The sequence below is a fragment of the Ovis aries genome, chromosome 24 (assembly GCF_016772045.2).
Source record: "Ovis aries strain OAR_USU_Benz2616 breed Rambouillet chromosome 24, ARS-UI_Ramb_v3.0, whole genome shotgun sequence".
NCBI lineage: Eukaryota > Metazoa > Chordata > Mammalia > Artiodactyla > Bovidae > Ovis > Ovis aries.
In genome coordinates this window covers 9,745,621-9,758,500 of record NC_056077.1, presented here as the reverse complement: position 1 = coordinate 9,758,500, position 12,880 = coordinate 9,745,621, and the positions used below count along the sequence as shown (strand labels likewise).

The window sequence follows — 12,880 nt, the reverse complement described above, 5'->3', positions numbered from 1 at the left end:
CCTCCTCTTCCTGTTATTGTGGAAAGTTCTCTTCCTGAAGGCTTGCTTAGCTATTAGCAGGCCAGAAGATCTGCTGGTTGGGGCGCAGTCTCACTCTGCTGATGCACACCGAAGTCCTGCAATGGGGTCAAGGCGCCGGGCCTCGCCTGGTGAAGTCAAACTCCAACTGCTGCCAACCCAAAGGCACCGTCATCCCCTAGGTGAAGCCCTTGTCCTCTGCTGCAGCGTGCCCTCCACCGCTCTGGGCCGGAAACAGGACCTCACAGGGGGCGCTCATCTCTTCAAATTCAGTTCAGAATCTGGCTCTTCCTGTCATACTGTTTGAAAAGATAAGGACACAGCAGACTGGAAAACAACATCTTTATTTATGACTGAAGATGTGCACAAAACGCCAAGGGAAGCCATTCCCTGGTTCAGTTTTTTAAATCTCAGAGCCTCTGACATCTGAACTTTCACTATGTACCAGCCAAGAATGCCTCTTTGTGGGAACAGGGTTACCCACTAACAGCTATTTTTCTGTTTTCTTAACATCCTAGTGTTACTTGTTCAGTTTTTCCCCTTGGGTCCTGACTGACACTTGTCCACTGTGCTCACCTGTTGCGTTTCTTGGGCTATCTGCAGGAGCCGCAGCATCACGTCAGTGATCCCTAAGACAGAGGTAAGCAGGATACATCTATGGAAGCCCTCTGTGTTATATTCTTTCTCTGAGCAACGACGGCAGCCAGGAAATGAACAAAGGGGTTTGGCAAATTAAAGCCTTAAATTTAAGGCACACAATTTCATTTTCCTCAATTCAAATAGCGGGTTGGATTTTTTATTTTACAAGAGCTATTGTATTTTTTGTGTACACAGCACACAACGTTTAACTAGCTTTATTATACATGTTAAGTATACAAACTGATTTAGGGAAAACCTCTAAACTGTTTCCCCAAATGATTGACATGGCCCAAAACAAAAGGGGGGGAGTTGGGGGCGTACAAATTCATAGCCCTTCGAATATGAACAGAATGGGAAGACATCTATTCTCATACAACCTTGGTGGAGATGTACCCTGGGGGATGATCTGACCTCAGTAAACAGCTGAATTTCCCTGCACCTGTATGGGAACACAAAAAAGTCACCAAAAGTGGACTGTCAACAGAAAAAATGGGGGCTGCTTGCACCCTAGGGCTTCTCATAGAAGCCAACAGCTCCACAGTACCAAAGTTATTGTACCTACGGCTGAGTGGCATGGGTCCATGATATCTATTGAAGTACTTCCTGAATGTAAATCAGAATTCATTAAACAAGAGGCCACTTACAACATGGGAAAAAGGACTGTCCCTGTATGAAGGGTTCACAATCTGAACTGGCCCTTTAAGACAATGAATAGTGTTATAGAAACATTGTAAACAAATAATTCAAATATGAAAATGCAAAATGTGCAATTAGCAAATACATTTTTTACCTTTAGGTAAGATTTTCAGAAAACCCAGGAATGGATTTTATATCACAAAACGGTCCATATCGCCCAAAAATGTCTTTCGATTGGACAGTAAAATAATACTTGCTGGAAGCTAAAAACTGAGATAAAGTACAGGCCATTGGGAGTGGTAAAGCTTTAATTTCTCCAATTTTCTTCCAGATCAGCTTATTACTAGGGTTCTCATGGCACAGGAAGAGGTGGTAGCTTTCCACGGGGGCACACTTAGGGTTGATTTTGGTGATGTTCCACGTCAGGGCGATGCCCCTGGGCCGCAGCACCCGTTTTACTTTGAGCTCAGGCTTCTGCGGAGGAAGCGTGTCGCGGACTTTGTCTGCCAGCTCTGGCAGCGGTGGCGGCGGCTCCGGGAGAGGTGGCAGGTGCTCAAAGGACTCTAGAACCTGAAACACGTTCATACAAAGTTGAGCAAGCAGGTGAGTGGGTTCTGATTGTTTTTAAAGTGGCCAACCACAGTTCTACAACGTTTCCCATTCCTCAATCCATTTATCAAAATCATAAGAGCAAAAGGATGCTTCAAGGATATGTGAGGCTGGTTCCAGTTTTTTCAAACATTAGCTTCTTTTGGAGTTAAGATCTGTACACTTTGGAATATCACTAATCTAGAATGGGTTAGGTCCCAGACCTTCTGGAGAAATATTCCATCTCATTGCCAAACTGTGTTCCCAAACACTGTGCCGATTTATATGAAAAGTACAAGTGTAGGAGAACACCTATCTCCCTCCACCCTCATTAAGTAGTAGTGGCTACTACTCTTAAAAATCTTTTCCAATTTGTTGGATTAAAAAATGGACTTGTTTTAATTCTGTAGCTTCTGGAAAATTCAATTACATTATTTTAATTGAGTAAATAAGTATATTCATAACAGCACATTTAAAAAGCATACTAAAGTGCTTTCGAAGCTGAAACGTGACCCAATATTTCTTCATTAGTGAAATGGGTGCTTTCATTCAACTTGGAATAAATACGCCTTACAGAACATTTTGTATCAGTACCTGGGCTGCATTTTGTGACACTTGGGTTGTCTCTTTTGAGACTGAAACAGCTTTCATAGGTGACTCAAGAGTGGATACTGGGCTTTCTGTGAACAACACAAAGTTTAAAAGTAAAATTTATCTGCAATAACCAATCCCATAATCTTTAAAGCCAACAGTAGTTTACATCTTGTGTAATAAGTAAATGTAAACTGAAGTTATAAAACTGTGAAATAAGATTATAAAATTATAATATATTATAAAATGATAATTTATAAAATTATAAAACTGTGAAATAAATAACTTTTGCTAAAAGTTCAAGACCCAAAGGTATCAAATATAGATAATTTTTCTTTTATATGACAAAAAGTCCCCTTTTAAGGTAAACATGTACATCGTGGTGCAGCTGGGAACTAGGAAACATTACCCATAGAAGAGGGATTCCTGCTTAGCAGTCTTAGGGGGCAGACACTGCTGTTAGGTCAACACGGTTGTCTGTAAACACAGAACGGTTCACAATCCTGTATGAAGGTACGATACAAATAAGACCTGCGAATTCAGACTAGAACTCACGCCGACCTGGGCTGCAAGTATATCTACTGCTGAGATCCATGGTAGCCCGGGGAGGGGAATAAGACATAAACTGCGTGCTGTTGAAAGGGAGGGGGAGGAAGAAGAGACAGAACAGGGGATGGAAGAAAGGGAGATGGTTAGAAGACAGAAAAGGAGAAAAATAGAGAAAATGTGGGTGTGAGGGAGAGAAAGAAAGTTTAGTACGTACAAGAATAGTCTGAGGACAACCAGGGAGAGTATTAAAAGGATAGGAAGAAAAAGGGCTTCATGTTGGAAAGCAGGGCCTGATAGCTAGAAATTTCAGAAATTTGAACATAAATAAGCAGCAAAAACCATTTTAGATTCATTGTGTGTGCTGTGATATATTAATAACTGTTTAATATATTTTATGAGTCTCCTCAAATAAAATTTCTTTCATTTGTGTTTTCCTTTTAACTGACAAGGATAATTAAGATTCTACATAGTGTTTCAAAGGTATCTTATTAGTCACATTATTTACTGGTATTATAAAAATCTTTCTAGAAGAGGTAATGATTTTATGCTTTTAATTCTAAGATAATCTGCACAGCCTTTTTAATGGGTTTGTTAATTAGAACTAGATTTGTGAAATCATAATCTTCAGGTTAATCAATGCACAAAAGCCAATACAAATAACCTTCTTTATATTTTTAAGTGAACAGTTCCATACAAAAAAAAAAATTCCAACAGATAATGGCTTTCCATAACTAACATTCCTTCTTTCAAGGTAGTAAGTCGACAAGCCCTTAGCAAATTTAAACAGGTTAGAAACGAAGCAGGACTTTTTACCCCAAATCAGCTAATGTTTAGATCCTCTGCATCATCAATGTCAATGTCTTGTGAATACTCTGCAGTTTTATCCTTATCTATATAAAAATGCGCAATGGTTACTTTAGAACTTTGTATTCTCAAAACAACAGTACCAAGCACCCCATTATTTTAACGTTCTTTCTCATTAAATTCCTAGGGGAGAATTGTGGCTTCTCATTTCAACTTAATCCTTTGGGGTTTGACCTTCCAGATCCTTTGCTGCATGTATATGTACATGTTTTCACTTGTAAATATTTATATTATAGACATGATTTTTAAAGTTTGCATTTAAAAGTGAAAGTGGAAGTCGCTCAGTCGTGTCTGACTCTTTCTGACCCTATGACAATAAGCCCACCAGGCTCCTCTGTACATGGAATTCTCCAGAAAAGGATACTGAAGTGGGTAGCCATTCTCTTCTCCAGGGGATCTTCCTGACCCAAGGATCAAACCTGGGTCTTCTGTACTGAAGGCAGATTCTTTATAATCTGAGCTACCAAGGAAGCCAATAAAAGTGAACTATTCAGATACAATTTACATACAGTATAATGTACCCATTTAAAATGTGCAACTCTTTTTGAGTTTTGACAAATATACTATTGTGAAACTCTCACAAAATTTAAGATACAATGTTTATATTACACCAAATAGTGTCCCTTTTGATAATACAAATGAATCTGACTCCATATTGGATCTATTTCTTTTACTTGAACCTTTGTATTCTACTGCCTTTGCTATAAGTTAAAAATGTTGCTGATGGCCTTAAATATACAGGAGAGCTCATTCTCAAGGGATGAACTTTAAAGTTATATAACACTTTCCCATTTACATAGAGGTTAAAAAGTTGCAGAACAGAGAATAACATTTGTCTTGCTGGAGGTTTAGAGGAACACTGTGAAAGGACCTACGTGAACAAATAGCTGCCAAGAACTAAGGATTCTGACACCATGAAGTCTGTAGCAACCAACCACATTCCCTCCCCTTTTAGTATAAAAGAAGCCTGAATTCTAACTCAGAGAAGATGGTTCTTTGGGACACTAGTCAACCATCTTCTTAAGTTTCCTGGCTTTCTGAAGGAAGTTGCCACTCCTTGCCCTAACAACTCATCTTTCGATTTACTGTCCTGTCATGCAGTGAGCAGTACAAGCTTAAACTCAGTAACATTCACAATCCCTCTCTCAACACTGGCCCCATGAAACCACAGATCTGTTGTCACTAACAATTAGATTGCTTTTTCTAGAATTTGACATAAACCGAATTAACATGGTATTTGTTCAACCTTTTGTTTCTGAGATTCATCAATGTTGTTGTATATAATAATACATTTTATTCATTTTTATTGTTGAGTACTACTCAGCTCTGTAGACAGTTATGTCACAACCTACTTATCTATTCATGGACATTTGGGTTGTTTCTAGTTTGGGACTATTATGAACAGAGTTGCTATGAACATTTGTGTAAAAGTCTTTGTGTAGATGGGCTTCCCCAGTGCCTCAGTGGTAAAGAATCCACCTGCAGTAGAGGAGACAGGTGAGATGCAGGTTTGATCCCTGGGTTGAAGATCCCCTGCACAAGGAAATGGCAACCTACTCCAGTATTCTTGCCTGAGAAATCCCATGGACAGAGGAGCCTGATGGGCTACAGTCCATAGGGTTGCAGGGTCTGAACGATAGAGCATGCACATTTTGTATAGATGTAGGCTTTCATCTCTCTTGATGAATACCTAAAGGTGGAATAATAGCGTCAATTGCTAATGTGTTTAGAAACTGCAAAACACTTCCAAAGTGGTTTTACCATTTTACATTCCTACTAGCAAGACAAGAGAATTCCAGGTTGTTCCACATCCTTATTAACACTTTGTATATTTTCAGTTGTTTTCATTTCAGCCATTTTAGTGGCTATGTTGTAGTATCTCATTATGGTCTTAACTTCCCTAGTGATGAACAATGTTGAGAGTGTCTTCTTCTGTTTATTTGCCATCCCCATATCTTCTCTAGTGATGGGTCACCTACTTGCTTTGGGTTTAATTTGTTCTTTTTGTACTAACATCTTAAGGCAGCTGCTGTTGTTCAGTTGCTCAGTTGTGTTCAACCCTTTGCAACACCATGGACTGCAGCATGCCAGGCTTCCTTGTCCATCACCATCTCCAGGAACTTGCTCAAACTCATGTCCATTGAATCAGGATACCATCCACCCATCTCATACTCTGTCATCTCCTTCTCCTTCTGCCTTCAATCTTTTCCAGCATCAGGGTCCTTTCTAATGAGTCAGCTGTTTGCATTAGGTGGCCAAAGTATTAGAGCTTCAGTTTCAGCATTAGTCCTTCCAATGAATATTCAGGGTTGATTTCCTTTATGATTGACTGGCTTGATCTTCTTGCAGTCCATGTCTTCTCCAACACCACAGCTCAAAAACATCAATTCTTCAGCACTTAGCCTTCTTTACGGTCCAACTCTCATATCCATACATGACTTACTGGAAAAACCATAGCTTTGACTAGACTGACCTTTGTAGGCAAAGCAATGTCTTAAGGCAGAATCTTAGGTTATTCATGTAAGACTTTCATTTTACTTTCTATCTTTCCTAATATAAATATTTAATGCTAGTAATTTCCTCTGAGCACTGCTTTAGTTGCATTCCTTCAGATTTTGATATGCTGTTTTTCCATTCAGTTCAAAATATTTTTAAAATTCCCTTTTGATTTCTTTGACTCATGGGTTATTGAGAAATGTAATCTTTAGTTTCCAAATATCCAGGTATTACCCAAATAGCTTTCTGTTACTGATTACTTGTTGTATTGTATCTGTAATCATAGAATATGTTCTCTATCCTTTTAAATATACTGAGATTAGTTTCATGGTCCAGAACCAGTTTTGTGGTATGTTTCATATGTACCTAAAAAAGAACTCATATTCCTCTGTGACTGCGTTTGAATGTTCTAGAAATGTCAAATAGATTATTAAGTTGGTTGATAGTGTTGCTCAGGGTTCTATAACTTTACTGACTATATATTGTATCAACTACTGAGAATGGAGTGTTGGAACCTCAAATTATAATTATTTTTTAATTTATAATTTCAGTCCAATTAGTTTTTATATTAGGAATCTTGAAGTTCTACCATAATGTGCATTAAGTGTAGATCTGTTTGTTTTTTGCGTGCACTGGGTCAGCCAAAACAACTGGTTTGTGTTTTGGTTGCAGTGTGTGGGCTTGCTCTAGCTGTGGTGTGCACAGACCTTTCCTGTTGTAGTGCAAGGGCTCTAGAGCATGCAAGCTCAGTAGCTGTGGTGCACAGGCTCTGTAATTGTGGCATGTGGGCTTAGCTGCTCCATGGCATGTGGGATTTTAGTTCCCCTGCCTGGGACTCAACCCACATTCCCTGCACTGGAAGGCAGATTCTTACACTGGACCACCAACGAAGTCCCATAAACATAGGTTTAGTGTGCCTTTCTGATGAAATGACTATTGCACTGTTATGAAATAGCCTTTTTTTCCCCTGGTAATATTCCTTGTTCTCAAGTCTGTCTGATAATAATATAGCCACTCTAACTTTCTTATGATTAGTGTCTGCATGGCTTACCTTCTTACACCCTTTTAATTTTAACCTATCCATATATTTATATTTAATGCACATCATGTAGCTGTCATAGTTGGGTCTTGTTTTGTTATCCAGTCCAAAAATGTGGTTGTTTAATATGCTGTTTATTCCATCCATCGAACTTTCAGGAATTTCCTTTTACTTAATTTGATTTTCTTTTATTTTTCTTATTTATTCATGTTTTCCTGTAAAACTTCGCGTATATTTCTATCAGTTCTTTTAAGGTTAATTCTGTTAATGTTAATGTCTGTTAATTCTGTCATCTGTCAAAAGTCTTTCTTTTGACTAATTTTTCTCCTGGTTTTGGATTCCATTCTTCTTCCTCATATCTCAAGTGACTTTAAAATTTGATGATGAATATGACTAATTTTACATGGTTGTGTGTTGAATTCTATTGTCTTCTTTGAAAAGAAGTAGGCTTTGTGTGATTAGCCACTTATTTCGGTCTTATTAGGGCAAAGCTAGAGTTGCCTTTGCTCTAAGGTGTGCCAGATCTGAAACATTTCCCACTGCTGTTTGAGCTCTGGAAAATGTTTAGTATACAGCTTGTTGGTCACTCTTTGCCCAGTTTTGTGCAATTTCACTCATGCATTTGTGACTTGATATTTCAGCAAAGACTCAAGAGGACTCCTATGCTAACCTCTTGGAACTCTTTCTCTGAGTGGCTTCCTCATCTGATAGTATTCTTCACCTCATTCCAGCTGCCTCAGCCTCTGTGAATGTCAATCTCTGCCTCTGCCTGAGCAATACAGCCTCTCTCTGCTTGGGATTTCCATCAGAGGATGGCAATCCAGGAAGAAAGCTGGGGCAACTCTTAGGGCTCATCATCTCATTCATTTCCTTCTCTCAGAGACTGCAGTCCTGTACTGTAATATGTGAAAAAAAGTTTCCTATATCTTATTTAGTTTTCTACTAGTTTAAGTCTGATCCCATTAACTCCACCCTGAGTCAACATATGTACTTTCATAACTTTTTTCTCTTGATATATTATTAACATGTTTATGTAAATATATATACTTCTTTGATATTATTTTTAGTGGCTGAATATGGTTGTACCATATAAATCTAATTTTTGCAATTAATCTTTTATTTCTAGAAATTTAAGGATTTCCAAAGTTTCATTTTTCATGAATAGCACTGCAATGAACAATTTTCATATTTCCTCTATACTTTATGCTTTTCAGATAATTATTCAAAGAACTGAGTCACAAGGCTTACATTTTTGTAAAGTTTTGATGTAACAAAATGTCTTCCAGAAAAATTAATTTACAATCCTGTTCATAGTATATAAACTTACATTTCTTTTAAAACTATTTAAAGTAGATCCTTTTGTAGTTCATGAGCGTGATGATTGGGTGTTCACGCTGCTGCGTGACATGTGCCTCCCCGCAAACCTTGTTACGACACCGGCACATTACCCGTCTGACGTAAAAAAAAAAAAAAAAAAAAAAACTATTTAAAGTAAAATCTGCATTTTCTGGGGAAAAAGTATACTGTGTGCCAAGCACTGTGCTAAAAAGATGAAAATATATAGATTAATAAAAACATTAAAGTTGCTGCAAAGAATGTTAAGTCTTTTTAGGAAGACAGGTATGTGCAGAAACAATTATAGAACAGAAAAATAAAGGTATAACATAGGCATGCACAAAATACCAAGGGTAAGGAGAGCCAAGACTGCCAATTTCTGCCTGGAAGGAATAGTTCAGCACAAGTGTCTAAACTGAATATATTGAAGTATGAGAAGTGGGGTCATCAGACAAGCCTGGGGAGGCACAGAGGGGAGAGCATTCCTGGCAGAGAGAAGAGCATATGTAGTGATGGCAAGGAGAGGAGCAGCACTACTTACTGAGATGCTATTGAGGCAGAGGGAAGGAATTTGTTGAAGATAAAACTAAAAAAGTTTCCAAGGTCTAAGTCATTAAAAATTCTGTATAGGGTGAAAGGAACTTTCAAGAGGGAGGGGACACATGTATACTTATGGCTGATTTATGCCGCTGTGTGAGAGAAACCAACACAGCACTGCAAAGCAATTATCTACCATTTAAAAATTTTTAAAAATATTTAAAGATATTTAATAAAAGAATTCTGTATATTTTGTTAAGGAATTTGGATTTTACTCTAAAAATATAACCAGATTCATTATGGACTCCAATTCATTTTAATCTTTTTGAAATTGGAAACTGAAGAGTTTGATTCTATCATGAAGTTCCTTTAGGTTTCAATGGTTCCAACCTTTGTCTGGATACACAGTTGTGATGGGAGAATGAACTGGACTGTATAGTTCCTATAGTAATCTCTGTTTTTAGGTATTACATAATTTATCAATCCTAATAAGTGGAATTTAAATATTTCATCAAAATAGTACCATAAACACACAAGTGCAATTAAGAGATGAAACCTTGTAATTTATTAGCAGCCCTAGAACACTGTGTCTTACTTCTTTTTCTTTACATCTGAGAAAGAGGGCACTGCTGTCACATTTTCACATTACAACCTAGCATCCCCTCACAGCCACTATTGTTTAAGGAAAACAGGTGTGTCTCACAGGTAAAACAGAGATTTCCAATAGGCCCAGGCAACCCAGATAAGTGAATGGATAAATTACTGCACATTCACACCATGGAATACTACTCAGCAATAAAAAGGAATACTTGTTCAACAACTTAAATGACCCCTGGGGGAAATTATGCTGAGTGAAAGAAGGATACATATTATATCACATTTATAAAACATTCACACAATAATACAATAGTGAGGAACAGATTAGCGGTTGCCAGGGTTTAGGGGGAAAACCCTAAAAAAATCCTTACGGGTAGTATGAGGGAAACTTGGAGTGATGTAACAGCTGTATAATTTGATTGTAGTGGCAGCTCCATAAATCTACACGTGATAAAATTAATGTACACTAACACAAAAAAAAAACTTCATAAATGGGTCAAATGTATTTTGAGTTGTTACCCTTTCCCACTTTCTTGAAAAAGAAAAATCCTTTACCTGTGTTGCAGTCTGACAGGACTTCTTTCGTCAGATCAATCACAGAATCATGTTGCTTCTTCTCTATAGCCTGGAAAGTTGTTAAAAAATAAGATTTTGCCTCAACAGAAAATGTTTTTTTTTAAATAAAACGTGTTATTTCCAATTACCATTTATAAGCTAGAGATTGAACATTCTTTAAGTTTTATGGTTTAGTTCAACTCTACTGTGAAAGAGAAGCTCATAAAATACTATCCAGTTTCTGTGAGGATGACTAAGGAGAGTCTAAATGAACTAATCTGGTAATAAATACAGTTGTGAAACATGTTTATCATTAGCTACTTGCTTTTTAATGTTTAAACTGGACTGGAACCTGGTCATGCTAACTAATCAGATATTAATTTCTCAGAGAATGACTCTCCCAAAGAATGAATGACATAGATGAGTTATCCAACATGTGGCAACACTGAAGTTCCTAGAACTAACATATTCAAATAAATAATAGTCAGAGACAATGTTTACTACCTACCTTAGCTCTGTTTTCAGCATCAGCTGAATTGTTAGAATTTCCTGATGTAATTTTTCCAGTAGCTGAAAGAAAATTATTAAAATATGAACATTTGACAAGTTTAGTATTAAATATTTATAAACCTTGTAAGATACAAATGCTGGCATAATAATAATGGGGATGCTAACTAACCATTATATAATCATAAAAAACTGCAACTCAACTGACTTATTCCAAAGACCAACGAACCAGTCCAAAAAAAGAAAAATCTAATTTTGGTTCAAAAGGTTTTAGTATCTTTACAACTGAATTAGTAACTCTTTTTTGAGTATTTGTAAACTACTGTAGCATTTGAGGAAATAAACTTGGAAATGTACACATTTTTTAATTTATAGTATCTTTAGATTAGACCACCTGCAATGGCTGAAGAGGATTCTTCATACAACCCGTAAAGGCATCAGATAAATGCGTAATATCCCTTAACTATCTGATTTACAATCTTAACAGCCCAAATCATGAGGGCAATTAAGTAGTTATGTAAGTGGAGATAAAGTTTTCTGAATATAAGATGCAAATTCAATTCTCTAATATATACTAAAAATGAAAACGAAATGGGGAATTTTGAAGAAGAAATTATGAGCCAACAAGATAGCTATTTTAAGGGAAAGGAAATTGATTGGGAATCTAAGGTTAAAGATTTTTACCTAAGTAAAATGAGAAACTCTAAAGAATAACATAGGTGCTATTTTTTTTAAGTTAAAAAAAAATCAAAGATACTAAAGATTAGCCAAACTTTATTTTTTGCCTTTTTGGCTGTGCTGTGCAGCATGTGGGATCTTAGTTCCCCAGCCAGAGATCAAACCTGTTCCCTCTGCATTGGAAGACCAGTCTTGACCACTGAACCGCCAGAGAAGTCCCAGATTAGCCAAATTTTAAATCCTAAGTACATCACTACCACCACCAAGATCAGAGCAAACAAGTACAAAAAACAGATATGAAAGGTAAGTAGTTTTATAATTTGTAAAGCCATTCAACACAAGTAAACAAAGAAACAACAAGTAAAGAAAGAAAAGGCCATAAATTGATTAACACAAGGTTAAAAAGAACCTCAACTGTATTAAACAAACAACTGATTTATTCAGGTTAATCACAGATATAAATTAAACATTTTTTAAGAGTAGAATTTTCAATTCTGTTTTAAACAAATACTTATTTGAGGCTTTCTGATTTCACAGATCATATTTTAATCAACTTAACATACCTACTGGAGTTGTCAAATTAGGACTTTCCACAGAAATCAACAGGACATCATCATTACTAAAATGAAACAAACATACATTATTATGCTGAGACATGTAATCAATGGTTATAATTATTCTATTTCACCATTTCATAACTGATAATCTAACAACTGGTGGGGGGAGTCAGAATGATGATTAACCAAGTACCCAAGAAACCCTGGGTATAACCAATTATTTATATAATCAAAAGTTCACGATACACAATGAATTCAGTAGAGATCCTTAAAATTTAGTAGAGATTCATTTACAATAAAGCCAAATGTATAATCTGTAAGTATATAATATCTGTATGTGTACAAAATATACAAATGTCACTGTAGCACACATATCTGCCTTCATGAAAATGAAACAATGTATAAAAGAAACTCTTTTTTACAGATGAAGAAGTATAAAAAATATACTTAAAAATTAATTCTGCCACTACTTTACATTGCATCACTATAGTAGCAACATTTACCACACATATACTGAGGAAAGGATGATACATATGATGCTGATTATGGTTACAGAATATTCTGAGTCAGAAGACTGTCTTCTGCTCCATTTTACCCTGACTGCACTTTTTTGAATCTGACATTTAAAATCAGAATTTTTGTTAAGAAAATCTTAACACAAATTTTAGTAAGCCAATTTAATTTGCTACATGAA

General features: G+C 36.5%; 1 protein-coding gene and 1 non-coding gene across 12 annotated transcripts in view; one reads left to right on the top strand and one right to left on the bottom strand.

The window, feature by feature from the left end:
- Positions 1–346: 346 nt before the first annotated feature.
- Positions 347–12,880, bottom strand: part of ATF7IP2 (activating transcription factor 7 interacting protein 2) — a 54,887-nt gene continuing 42,353 nt past the window's right edge. For 9 of the 11 annotated variants that reach the window (XM_042239803.2, XM_012104096.5, XM_060405868.1 and 6 more), the window contains 5 exons: positions 12,193–12,248; positions 10,953–11,014; positions 10,445–10,514; positions 2,476–2,561; positions 347–1,863 (listed from right to left, as the gene is read on the bottom strand). In XM_042239803.2, the coding sequence (XP_042095737.1) occupies positions 1,450–1,863; positions 2,476–2,561; positions 10,445–10,514; positions 10,953–11,014; positions 12,193–12,248 (688 nt within the window). In that variant the 3' untranslated portion in view covers positions 347–1,449. Of the gene's footprint in view, positions 1,864–2,475; positions 2,562–3,667; positions 4,341–10,444; positions 10,515–10,952; positions 11,015–12,192; positions 12,249–12,880 lie in introns of those variants that run through there. The other 2 variants (XM_060405873.1, XM_060405872.1) reach the window with 1 other exon arrangement.
- On the top strand, positions 8,774–8,878 carry LOC114110709 (small nucleolar RNA U13). Its single transcript, XR_003586950.1, has one exon. It is a non-coding gene; the product is annotated as a small nucleolar RNA U13 (small nucleolar RNA).